At 37.6% G+C, this 13472-nt stretch overlaps 1 protein-coding gene across 2 annotated transcripts in view; it reads right to left on the bottom strand.

The window, feature by feature from the left end:
* The window catches only part of SERPINI1 (serpin family I member 1), a 71289-nt gene that overhangs the window by 8980 nt on the left and 48837 nt on the right, over positions 1 to 13472 (bottom strand). For both annotated transcript variants that reach the window (XM_053221236.1, XM_015088528.3), the window contains exons 4-6: positions 13029 to 13223; positions 11142 to 11346; positions 5444 to 5541 (exon numbers count right to left, since the gene is read on the bottom strand). In XM_053221236.1, the coding sequence (XP_053077211.1) occupies positions 5444 to 5541; positions 11142 to 11346; positions 13029 to 13223 (498 nt within the window). The remainder of the gene's footprint in view (positions 1 to 5443; positions 5542 to 11141; positions 11347 to 13028; positions 13224 to 13472) is intronic.

The raw sequence follows: 13472 nt of genomic DNA on the forward strand, positions 1-13472 counted from the left end.
AGACAGTTGCAGCCCTCTGGCTTAGAGGTGCAAGGAGAAGAAGAACAAACAAGGGCAGGATGTAAGAGTCAGTCCCGCATAAATCTCAGCACTTGAGTCTGACCGGAATGTGGCTTTTGCTGTGTCTTCTTAATTCCTTTACTTTATTGGCTCCTTTATTAAAGCTCGTACTTTGTGCTGAAGGATTTAGTACTCTCTTTCTCCTTCCCCTTCCACCTTCCAAGAGGATTATCTATTAATCCAAATGCTGACAGTCATTCATTTCCATTACAAAAATAGCCCTACTCTATAACAGGATCCTTGCTGCCACTAGATGAGCATTTTAAATCGAGCCTGAGAAGAAAATGATTCTCAGCACTCTCTAGATTCCATGTTTATTGTATGAGTCTTTACTGTGTTTTATGTTAATGGAGTTTAGCGTCAAAAGCAATGGGCATCAAATTGAGATTAAAAAAAAATAAGCACAGTAAATACACAGCATTTCATCTTACTCATTTCTTCTTTCAGTGAGTACTAGCCAGAAAGCACAGAACTGCGTGCTTCCTAAACACACACAAGGATCAATTTGGAGAGGTTTAAATTCTAGCAGAGGATATCCAATGCATAAGTAATGATAATCTGAGATCGGGTATGTTATGCAGCATAAGGAAAAGTGCAGAATACTGTAGAATTTATGAAGGAGCAACTACTTCTGGTTGGTGCAATCACGTGGCTTGATGAAGTTGGCGATATCGAAGCTGAAGATCCGTTTGAGATCTATTTCAGGTGGGAGAGACGTTACAATGATGGGGCCCTAGGGAGATGTGAGGTGCAGAGCCAGCGGTCAGTTTGGCTGGTGAAAGCTGTATGTAAGGACTCCGTCGGAGTTAAGGTTGGAGGGAGCTGAGGTCTGAATGCCCTGCCAAGCAGCGGACAGTGCACTGCAGACTGAACAAGGAAGGCTCCGAACAGGAGCTGAGATGATCTGAGAGCGGGCTTTAAGGTGATTAATCCTGGCAGTGGTAGATAAGACAGATTAGAGGGAAGAGAGATTGCAAACCGTTTAGGAGGCTATTGAAATAGTCTGGGGCAGTGGTCATGAGAGTCTGAAATAAAGGTGGATGCCATGGAATAGAAGATGAAAGAGTGGATTCAAGAGGTCTTAGCAAAGGACTCTCAAGTCACTGCATCTTTCCAGAAGCAAGAGAATGTGGAGCAGGGGTTTTTGTTTTGTTTTTGTTTTTTTGTTCCACTGCTAAATCATATTTGCTATCTTTAAAGAAAGATACAATTTCATTGCAGAATTTAAGAATTGGTAGTATCACAATAGTACTGAATTGTTTTCTGGGTGCTTTTGAACTTACGAATTCTACTAACAATGCTATTTTTAAAAGTTTTTCCCAGTTTTCAATATAGCATTTTAATTGAAGATGTTGTGCATACACAAGGCAAAATCCTAAACGGTATACAGTGGTACATGAAACAACATCTCCTTTTTCATCTAAGAGCCTCTGTCCTGTATTCCAGAGGTAACCATTGGTATCATCTTCTAAGACATTATTAAAAAATGTTCAACGCATTTAAAAACTGAAATACATACCTATATTCTCCTCCTCCATTTTTTTTTTAAATTATTATTTTAGAGGGAATGCACACACATAAGAGTGAGAGCAGGAGAGAGGGGCCGAGGGAGAGAGAGCCTGATGCAGGGCTTGATCCCATGACCCCAGCACCTTGACCTGAGCCAAAAATCAAGAGATGGTCACTCAACCATCTGAGCCACCCAGGCACCCCATCCTCCTCCATCTTTTGAACCAATATGCTCCCAGGCTGCCCATTGACTTTCTTTTCCCTCTCTGCTTTCCCAATGCTTTCTCTGCTATGGGGTTTCTTGACATTTGGGACTGGATTATTCTTTGTTGTGGGTCTGTCCTGTGCAGCATAGATCACTGGGATGTAGATGCATCCCTGGCCATCTATTGGATAGATGCCAATAGCACTCCCCAGGTGTAACAATCCCCAAGGTCTCCGGTTATCGCCAAATGTTCCCTGGGGGACAGAATTGTCCTGGCTGAGAACCAGTGCTCCAATAAAGCATTTCTACCACTCTTCCTTTTATTAAATCCACTCTTTATGTCTTTCTCCCCATAAGTCTGCATCTGTTTTCAGAGTAGGTATATCTTAATCATTGTTTCATTTTTATGACATAGTACCGTGCTCACACCATCTACCTCACAAAGAGTTATTAAATGAAATGAATAGACATGGCATTGAATGTAATTAATGTTGTATATCTTAAATACCATGAAATTCTCACCATGAAATTCATTAAGGCAGGAAGTAATAATCAAATACACGTTAATAATTTTCCTGGGTATGTGCAGGGGTTACTGTCACAGATACTTTAATTTTTTTTTTTTTTTTTTTTTTAATTTGAGAGAGAGAGAGAGAGAGAGAGAGCATGTGCACATGCGCGATAGTGGGGAAGGGGCAGAGGGAGAAGGAAAGAGAATCTCAAGCAGACTCCATGCCCAGCAGGGAGCCTGACATGGGGCTCCATTTCACCAATCGCAAGATCACAACCTGAGCCAAAACCAAGTGTCAGACGCTCAACCAACTGAGCCACCCAGGTGCCCTGTCATAGACCCTTTAATCATCAGGGTTTTCATGTCATTTGGAGAGGAAAAAAACTGGACACCTGAAAAGGACACCAACCATGTAGGGCAGAGCATATGGCGCCCAAGTGAACAAAGCAGGGAATAAACACTATCAAATTCAGTAAAAGCAGAGGGACAAGTTTTATAGTTGTGTCAGTAAATAGTTTTTGAAAGAATGATTCATAAATTAATGTGGATGTGGATTGTGTGAGAAAGAGAATGAGAGAGAGGGAGAGGGAGAGAAAGAGAAAGGATATGTTGGTTGGGGTGGGTTGACATGCTGAGTCTACCAAGGTTCTGGCAAAACTAAGGAGTTAAGAATAAAGAGTTCCCACTGAAAGCTTGAGAAGTTGACGTTAGACCTTTCATCACGTTATCCTGAAGACTCGAACTGGGTAGTGTTTGAGGATGGCCAATCCTGGATTTCTTACTGATGTTTTAAGGAGTTAAATGTTCTGAGAAATGTAATATGTAAGGTGGCCCTGAAGAAACCTCTTCTCTCCTTCCCTCCCTTGTTTTATCCTTTAGTGGACATCTGCTGTGTGCCAACTGTGTGTCAGCCATGTGCCAGGCAGTGGGAATGCAGCCTCTGTTAAATTCTGACTGAGGTTTGGTCAAATGAACAGAGACTTCACATAGAAACTATGTGAACTCCGAGAGATCCGAGTGTGATTTCAAATTTCTGAACCATCTGCATTCATAATACATATTTATTCTCTATTGTCTCTGTACATACTAAAGGCAATTAAATATTACATCATAAACCTCCCAGATTTGCCAACATTTTAAGCTACACTGACCACAATAATTGATTTGCCACTGCAGTGCTACTCCCTCAGGACCGAGAAGAAGCAGATACTCTTATGTGTGTGAAGTAACTGCCTCGATGCTTGGGTGAGACAGTGAGGAATCTCTAATAAAACAGAAAATAGAGCCACGGTAGGAAAGCGGAATGTAATTATCCAGCTGGAATTTGGCCAGTGTGTTATACAGATTCTCTCAATCCCTAAGGAAGGGAGCATAAGAAGTTTAAACGATACTATGCTTGAGCCACAGATATATTTCTGACTCAAGCACAAAAGTGTCCATTAGCTTGTGAGTCTCCCCTAGTCCTACCTCATTCACAATCCCACTGAAGAGTTCAGAGCCCTAGGAGCGTGAATGTAAGCCAAGAAAATCTTTACTCGGGCAAAATTCACATTCCTCTGATGTGGACAGGAACATTTATATAGTAGACAGCTAGAAAAGCTCTACTGGTGTTTTGAGATGTAGGCTCTCTAATAGGGTAGAAGTTGTGGTATCAGAGACGTCAACATCGTCTCAGCATCTCAGCTGAGTGCTGCTTAGAAAACAATCCATCCAATTCTAAATCTGGGAGGCAAGGCCTTTTTGACTATAAACTCTTTGAGAATTTCCTGAAATCTATGAACCTATCTCCACTCTCTCTTTTGCTGCGTGTGTGTGTGTGTGTGTGTGTGTACACACTTCTATGCAATTTCAGGGGTAGAGGCATCCACTTCACTGAATTCAATCCATGGATCCTCATACTCCTCATAGAAGCTCTTATTTGGTCGGCTTGATTTTCTATAGGATGCTACTTCAGGAGAGGAAAACTAAATTCTCTCCTGAACACATAAACTGCTAAGGAAACTTCTATTGCCTCAGCTCTCTCTGGTTGGAGAATTGGGTCCAATAGATTACATATAAAGAGGACTTACACACTGAGGTTTTTTTTTTTTTTTTTTTAAATCTTGATTATGTCCCTATCTATCTCTATCTATCTATCTATCTATCTATCTATCTATCTCTCTATCTATGATAGTTTCCATATTCCACAGAAATGATAGAACAACATTATACAAGCTAAGTCTTAAACTCACAGGTACCTTATTTCAATGATAAGTGTCTTGGGGTTAGCTGCTTAAAATACTTCCAAAAGGATTTTACATGTTCTAAGTACTTAATGTTGCTAATATGTTAATGATTTTTACCTTGAACAAATTAGGGCATCTGAATCAAATAATTCAACTGGGTTTTCCCCCACCTTGGGATATTTAAAATAAATTACCCATATGCCAGGTATATTTTGAAGCTACTACAAAACCACTGGTTTCTTATTGAAGACTAAAGATAATCTTTACATCATCCCACTAGGTGTTCTTTTAAAAAGCGTTGGGGCATCTGGGTGGCTCAGCTGGTTAAGCATCTGACTTCAGCTCAGGTCACGTTCTCACGGTTTGTGGGTTTGAGCCCCACATCGGGCTCTGTGCCGACAGCTCAGAGCCTGCAGCCAGCTTCAGATTCTGCATCTCCCTCTCTCTCTGTTCCTCCCCCATTCATGCTCTGTCTCTCAAAAAAAAAATAAACACTAAAAACAATTTTTTTAAGTGTTTAGTTCTTGTTTAGTTCTTACAGCAGGCATGGGTTTGTCCTTTCTTCCTTCTTTCTTTTCTATATAATTTACTGTAACCGAACATATTGAGATACTAAATCACCATGTTTATTGATTATCTACTCTACAAGGCATTGTGACAGGTAGGATGGGGAATTTAAAGATATATAAGACAGGTCTTCTGGACAATATCCATTATTGAAGATAAGACATGGACCAGAATAATATAAACAATGTTATGACCATGATTTATAGTTTGGGGTATCGAAGGTAAATGTATTCGTTACATTTATTTGGCAAACGATAACTTTATTTTACTTCAGAACTCCATAGTAAATAGAGGGTTCAACAGCATCACTTTTCAAAGCTTTTTTGAAATAATGACATTTAAAAAAAATTGGTGTTTATTTCCTACCAGACAGAGCTGTCAAATTTGCATTTTTGATGAAAACCTCAGTTATTCCAAGGGCCTTCAAAACATCTTTTAAGTCAATTTCCTGTTCCACTGTGAACCTGGAGAACAAACACATAGCGGGAAAAGCATTTAGTTACAGCATTTTTAAAGTATTTAGTTACAGTATCCTGTTAATCTGGCACAAGAGCAAAATGTTAGATATGTTGATTTGAACAGCAAATTATGCTAAAACTGGCTTTTGACTGCAAGTATTGACTGTGCTTCAGTCAAAATACTTTTAGTATTTGACTGTGCTTATAAAAAGAGGAGATGGCAAAAAGAATAATATATCAGGATAGTATTAAATTATTAAGTAGGAAAACTATTTGATGAGGACGGTAATAGATACGGTGCAATAAATGTTTTGAGATCAAGAATGTAAAACTTGTAAATGAGTAGCTTTCAAAATCCTTTGACCTAGTAATATATTTGACTTTTTTAAGCTGTCAATGGCTAACCAAACATTTGCCCAAGGCATTTGATTCTCTTTTTAGCGTCCTGCTCAATTCCCTGTGTGTGGAGACAGCCAATCGCAGTACAATGGATACATTTAGCATTTCAACTCCATACACTCAGAGAAAGGAAACATAAAAGCTATTGTGTTAAGAATATATATATTCATGGTTATATTAACCTCTAGGACATAAGCCTGTTTTTCCTGGTAGCATCACAGAAAGACGTTCATCAATGAAAGTAAGCTAAATATTACATTTTAAAAACTATACACTTTTAAAATTATATTAGAGATTTTTTTAAGCAAAAGAATTTTAATCTTAATTTTTTTGTCCTGATGGACTTTATGAATTCTTATATGTAGAAGTGCGTCACGTTTGCGAGAAGAAATAAAACATCTCTTAAAACTGAAATAAAAATGGGTACAGTGGTCATGAATAGAATATTAATTTAAAAAATGGTTTCCATAGAAAGCTTGATTGGTCCTAATGTGGAGTCTCTCCCCAAACGATGAAATGTGTCACCCATCTTTCTAGCATAAAACAAGGCTGCATTAACACATGAATGCGGTTCTTGGAAAGCAAAGGTTTTTATTACTTTTTTAGAACAAGTGAAAACGACTAGTTAGAACCAAACGTTTCTTTTTTTTCTAAGGTGTTGGCTCTTGAGCAGTAAAGATCATAAATGTCAGTTTTTGTCCTTTAAAAAGCCAAGTCTGTGACAGTCACCAAACGTTACATTAGCATCACTTCTGATGTCTGGTGACAAGGGAATGACTGCTGTCAACAAGACTCAGACATCAAGAGGTATCATCAGGGGAAAATAGTTTTAGCGGGTTCATGTTTATGGGGAAAATATGACAAATAGACAAATAAATGTATAGCAAACATATTAAACCAAGTACTGAATTTTATCTGTATCCTATACTCTAACTTGGACTTAACATTGTTCCTTTTGTTTCCTTCAAAGAGCAGGTGTTGGTTGTGAAAGTAGAGAAGGGGGATGAGTTGGGAAATACGAAATGTCTCAAAGAATACATTCAATCGCCTGATTAAGATGTTTTGTGTGTCTGCTTTACTTTTATTATTCATTGATTGATCGCTTATATGAAGATTATTACCAAGAACTATTCCAAGATTATAACAGATTAATTTAAATATCACCAAAGCCCTTGGAGGCAGGTATTATTATCATCCTCAGCTAATAGAAGAAGAAACTGAGGAGCAGAAAGATGAGATAATGTGACCAGGGTCATCCAGCTAACAAATGGCAGAGCAGGGATCCGGGCGGTACTCTGTGTGTCCTGATCCACCTAAAATAGGAAAGTGAAGGAAGAGATCAGGAGAGGATTCTTTGTACTTCTTAAGAGCAACCTGGTTTGTGTCACATTTCTGAGGTTTGCTGTTTCGGATGAGGATGGTAATTCAGCCAGATTGAATTCGGGCAAGCTCCTTAATTTCTGAGCCTCGGTTTTGCAGTGTAGGAAATGGCTTTAGTAATTCCTGCATCATAGTATTGTTGAGGGGACTGAATGAGGTCTCTGGAAGTCTTAGCATGGTGCTGGCACGTAGGAGGCATGCAATAAAGGGCAGATAGTGTTGATAGCACTTGTGATAATGCCATTATGTATAACATTCACATTATTATAGACGTTAAGGTGTTTATATTTGCACTTCAGTAGTGGTGGAGTAATTTCATCAAATAGCTGTTGAATCCATGCTGCTTTAACTGTAAATTAGTCAAGTCTAGTGTATCTAGTGTCTTTTTTATTTTAATATCTGTAGTATCTGGCATAGGGCAATACACACAGGGTGAAGTGGAAAAAGTTTAGGTGCATTGAGTGTTCCAAGTTGAAGACAAGATGTAAACAATTTCCACTTAGCCATTTCTCATCTTTGTTTCCTTATCAAGCTATTGAAACATAGCTATTATCCATTTACTATCCCTTTCTTCTTAAGACCAATAGTCATATAAATAATCATTGTCATCTCCCATACACTGAGGGCTCCCAGACACTATGCAAATCCTGTTATTTATGGTATCTCATTTAATCATCCTAATGATAATCTCACAGAATCCCATGAGATTATGCATTGTTGTCTCTTCTCTACAGAAGAACAAACTGAAGTTTAGCCCTAATCACACAGCTAGTAGGTGGTAGAATGAGGACATGAGCTAAATTCTGTTTGACCGCAAGGCCCCCTACCACTAATAACTAGAATTCCAACAATGGCTATTTAAAAACAGTCAACCTACAGACAGATTTTATATTTCACCCACTGAATTTAAAAAGAAAAAGCCACAACATTGCTCTTTTAAACCCAAAAGGCATGCGCATTTTAATAACGTAATCATGCATTTGCAAATTTCGGAGTAAGTTGAAGAGGTATGTAGGAGGCAGAAGCATTGGAGACAGCTGTGTAGAGCTAGTGTTAGGAAAGAATAAATATATGTTACATATAACGAGATTTAGAAAATTTATAGGCCATGAAGAAACTAATCAAGAAAACTTCTGTAGAAAAACCTATAAAAAGCACTCACATTAAAGAACAAAATCAGATGGGTTATATATGAGTTTTCTTCTACAAACATCAAACTAAAGTGCTGTATTTCTAAGGCAATCATTTCAAAATAACAGGATGGTCTCCGTTGACAAAATAGAAAACCACTTCATGTCCATTGATTTCAAGCACTCTGATCAAAAATGACAAATCTGAGGGGCGCCAGGATGGCTCAGTCAGTTGAGCCTCAGACTCTTGGCTTTGGCTCAGGTCCCAATCTCATAGTTTGGGGGATCAAGCCCCATGCTGGGCCCTGTGCTGACAGCGTGCAGCCTGCTTGGGATTCTCTCTCTCCCTGTCTCCTTGCCCCTCGTCCACTCACGCACGCACTCTCTCTCTCTCCCTTTCTCTCTCTCAAAATAAATAAATAAACTTTTAAAAAATGACAAATCTGAGACTACAAAAGAGTGGAAAGATACGACAGCCAGGTACATCTGCATTCCAAGTATTCCAAGATATTTGATTTTCATTTTAGAAAAATCTTTTGTACCTTATATAATGAAGAAGGTAATGTTCATCAGAGCAAGGTTTTTAAAAAATCCTACTGAAAGAAAAGTATATATAAAGCTACCTATAGATTAACACAAGGTGAATACTAGGAGTTAAAATGTACACTGAAAAATAAATAATAATAGTGATAATAGATAATAATTATATGATGCTTATAAGCATCTGTGCCAGGCATTATTCTCAAGTGCTTATTAGATATCTTACATATATTATATATGTAAGCCATACATATTATTATATATATATTAGCCAAACTATTTTTGCTAGCATGAATAAATTGCAAGAATATCTGGTAATCTCATTTAAATCTTAGAAATGTATGACCGTGCATAAATCTTTTGGTATTTCACTAGATTTGGTTATATCATATAGGTGGAATATTTGGTAATCTCATTTAAATCTTAGAAATGTGTGACCATGCATAAACCTTTTGGTATTTCACTAGATTTGGTTATATCATATAGGTGGAAAATTTTTACCCTCTCCTGAATAGGGTTTTGTATTTTCGATAAAAACACAATTTCAATTCAGCATTTGATTCCTGTAGGACTTATTGTTAAGGGGGGAAAATAATAAAAATGCAAAAGTAGTTGCCCATTCTCCTCTTTAAAATACCCCATACACCTTTATAGCCTTTAAGAAAAGCATTTAAAACCTGTAAGTATACAATCTAATATAATGGAAAATAAAAGTACCTGTCAAGTAGGACAAGAATGTGGTCAAATTACAGAAATGCAAAGTTGTGTTTTCAAAGTAATATCTCCACGTGAATAAAACTATACAAACCATTTAAAACAGACACTTGAGTAAACCTAGAAAATGGCTACCAGAAAATTTTTACGTTTGCTAAAATGAGGGCACAAAAATCATCACCTTCATTGAACATTTGATGGATCGTTTCCCATTGATTATTACCTACATATAAGTATTTGAAAACCGTCAATTTCTTAAAAAAGGAAACCACATTCATCTTATCTAGCGATTTAACCTCTCTCTCTATGCATTAACCATGCAGAGGAAGAGTTCATAGAACTTCTGGAGAAATGGATGCATGGTAATTAACTGTGCCTAGTTTAGTATCAGGCATTAATATGAGCAAGCAAGCTAAAGTATTCCATAATTGAAGAGTATCTCTTAGAAAATGAAAATTTAATTTTCTTCTGCCACGTTCAATTTCTCAGTGGACAGGACCTGGAGGCCACATTTTCTAGTGAATATGGTTGAATTAGGATTTGTGATAGTTATTAAGCATTCATGTAGAATTCTGTTAAAATACCCCTAAATAACTTTGCATCCTCACAGAATTGAAGCATTTGGAGATGCTGCACTTAATTCATGGAATTTAATAAGGGAAGCATTAACACTGTCCTGAATTTCTCATATTATCAGGAAGAAGTTCTTTAAAAATATAAGGAAAAATACACATCAATATCAGGCGAAGAGGCATGGGAAGGGCATTTTAGGCCAATGCACAAACATGCATGGAGACCCAGAGGCAGGTCAAGAGCAGGTTATCTGTAGCCTAACGACAACCACGTGGATAGTACATGCCACAAAACGTTTGTTGTGGTGTGTGGCCAGAGGCAGCATTGAGAAGAACATCGGGGCCCTGCATAGATTTTATTATTTAAGCCACAGGGAGAATTTTAAGCCTCTTCTTGCTTATTTATGGTTGCATCTTGGCACCCAGCACGGTAACGTGCTTGCGCTTCTCCCAACAATGTCGGAGATTATTTTCTCTCCAGCTATAATCAACTTTAAATATTAATGGAATACAGAAGACTGCCAATGCAAATGATATTCAGAGACAATCTATTGAGAACTCCTCTAAAATGAAGCTAAGAATACTGACCAGGATCTGAAACAAGGTCTTGGTAAACAGCACTGAATGAATCACTAAGTGAGCTTGTGTCTGGGGGCAGGACCTCCTGAATACAAAAGAATAGTTTAAAGAAAAAAAGGAGAAGGAAGCGCAGGTGAGGAGGGGAAGAGGAGGGAAGAGTGAAGGGGTGTTGAAGAGAGTAGCTAAGACTTAGAATTCAAAAGCAGTGGCAAGGGTTTTTTCTGAATCAGAACCTCCATTGCTATCTCTCCCTCGGAGATGTATCAGAGGGGGTCACACAGCAGCCTCTCACCTGGGCAGGTACACTTCCACTTTCTGCTTCTTCACAGAGTTTGCCCATTCTTCAATCAGCTGTGCTTTGACCAATGGCTCCAGAGTGGCCAGTGGAACTTCCTGTCTGGACAACACCAACATCATACTGATCTCCTCTCCCTCATATGGTATTTCTAGGACTTGGTAGATACCACCAGCTTCATTGGAGCCATCACTAAATTCTCCTAAAAGGAAAAGAAAGGTGATTAAAGGCCCATATCAAAGTTCAAATAAAAGTTTTAATTTGTAATAACTTTCTTCCAAAATAGTATATAGAATATAAGAAACGCAGGCATCTGAGGAAAAGAGGGTTTAAAAAAAAGAAAAAAATAGGCCCTGAAGTTCAGGTGACTCTTTGGCCTTGAAGAAATTATTTTATTTTAGAATCCCCAGAATTACATCACATTTGTCATAATATGTTCTCTAGACTTACTTTTTATTTTTAAATGAGATACTTCAAATGAATATATACTTAAGGGATATTTTTAGAAACAACAATAAGTCCTGGGTAAAAAAATGAAGCCCAGGATCCAAGTGAGATGAAAACCACCTGATTTCTAAGAAGGGAAAAATTAACCACATAATACCTGGGACTGTATTATCACCACAGCTAAAAGTCTTGGGGCCAGAGTAGCATAGTCCAAATGAAATCGATTACATTCTACAGTAGTTATCTAGTGTATTTGTAGTGCTTAAGACCTCCAAACTAGGTAATTAGGTTAATTAGGTAATTGGCTTTGTGTTCTAATAACGCAGCTAAATTCACCAGGCTTCCATACAAAAATAAAGAAATCTTTAAAACAAATAGTCCCACCACCACCTTAAAATTTCCCTCATTTTCAAAAAGAAAATGTAATGCTTTTGTTATAAATATTTTCCTATAACTGATCTAGGTCCTTTAGACATCCCGTTAAACACTTTGGTTAAATGTTTGGTTCTTATTTTGACTGTTAATTTGATTAACTATGATTACAGTCTTTTAATTTTACATCATACTTTTAAATAGCATGAACTATTAGTTCCAATATGTACTTGGCTTACAATTACATTTCTGCTATGATAACAAATTATTACAGTTCAATATAGTGTGTAAGAAGGATTAACATCCTAACCTTCTGAAAAGTCCAATGAAATATCTTTTTTTTCTAACTTATTTTCTTAACATTTATTTATTTGAGACAGAAACAGAGAGCATGAGCGGGGGAGGAGCAGAGAGAGAGGGAGACACAGAATCCTAAGCAGGCTCTAGGCTCTGGGCCATCAGCACAGAGCCCAATGTGGGGCTCAAACTCATAAACCATGAGATCATGACCTGAGCCGAAGTCAGATGCCCAACTGACTGAGCCACCCAGGCGCTCCGGTCCAATGAAATATCTTTGAAAATAATGCCAAGGATATTGAGTTGTATCACATTTCATAGACTCACAATAAATGAAACTATAAATGAATAATTATGTCATACACAAGTCTGAAAGCAAAATTTTAAAGAAATGCCTATAATTCAAATAGTGGTGAGGAATCCAAAGCAAGAGCAGAGTGGAACATATGAGTCACTGACAACCACCCCAAAGCCAATGGCTTTTTGGAGTAACTCAGAATGTTCTTACACAGGTCAGGTGTTTGCATATGAATAAAGCCGCTCTGTGGGTGTAATCAACTTTATAAGTTAAAGAAACATATTGGAAAACTGTCAGTGCATATAATATTCACTCAGGATCTAATTAGAGAGGCCTTTGAAAATGGAGCCAAGGAAATTGAATTGTAGTCCAAATAAGATTGACATTTGTGTAATAAATATTTCATGTTCTTTCTTAAAAAGCTGTTAATATACAGCAAGACAAGAAAAATAAAAGCCAAAAGATCTTACCATAATAAAATTCTCCTTGTTGATACATCATTGGAATTTGGACTTCACTTTCATCATCTTTAGTGAAGGAAAAGGTTCTAGTATTTTCAGGTCTAAATTGTGACTTCCAGTTCCCCTTGAAATAGACAGCATTGATGAGTGCCAAATGAGTGCCAGCATCAAAATCCCTTGGGGATACCAAATCTTTCAAGAGATCTGTGCAGGAAAAAGTGGAGAGATGAAAATTCATATTAAATCTGAAGGTGAAAGGAGACCAAAAGATTACCAAACTACCATCTGATAGAGTAATCCAGAAAAACTGTATACCATTACCAAATTTGTAATAAAAATTGCAAGTATCTTGCATTTGGGATGCGTGGGTGGCTCAGTCAGTTAAGCATCTGACTCTTGACTTCCGCTCAGGTGATGATCTCATGGTTCATGAGTTTGAGCCCTTCGTCAGAA

Source organism: Acinonyx jubatus, chromosome C2 (assembly GCF_027475565.1).
Source record: "Acinonyx jubatus isolate Ajub_Pintada_27869175 chromosome C2, VMU_Ajub_asm_v1.0, whole genome shotgun sequence".
Lineage (NCBI taxonomy): Eukaryota > Metazoa > Chordata > Mammalia > Carnivora > Felidae > Acinonyx > Acinonyx jubatus.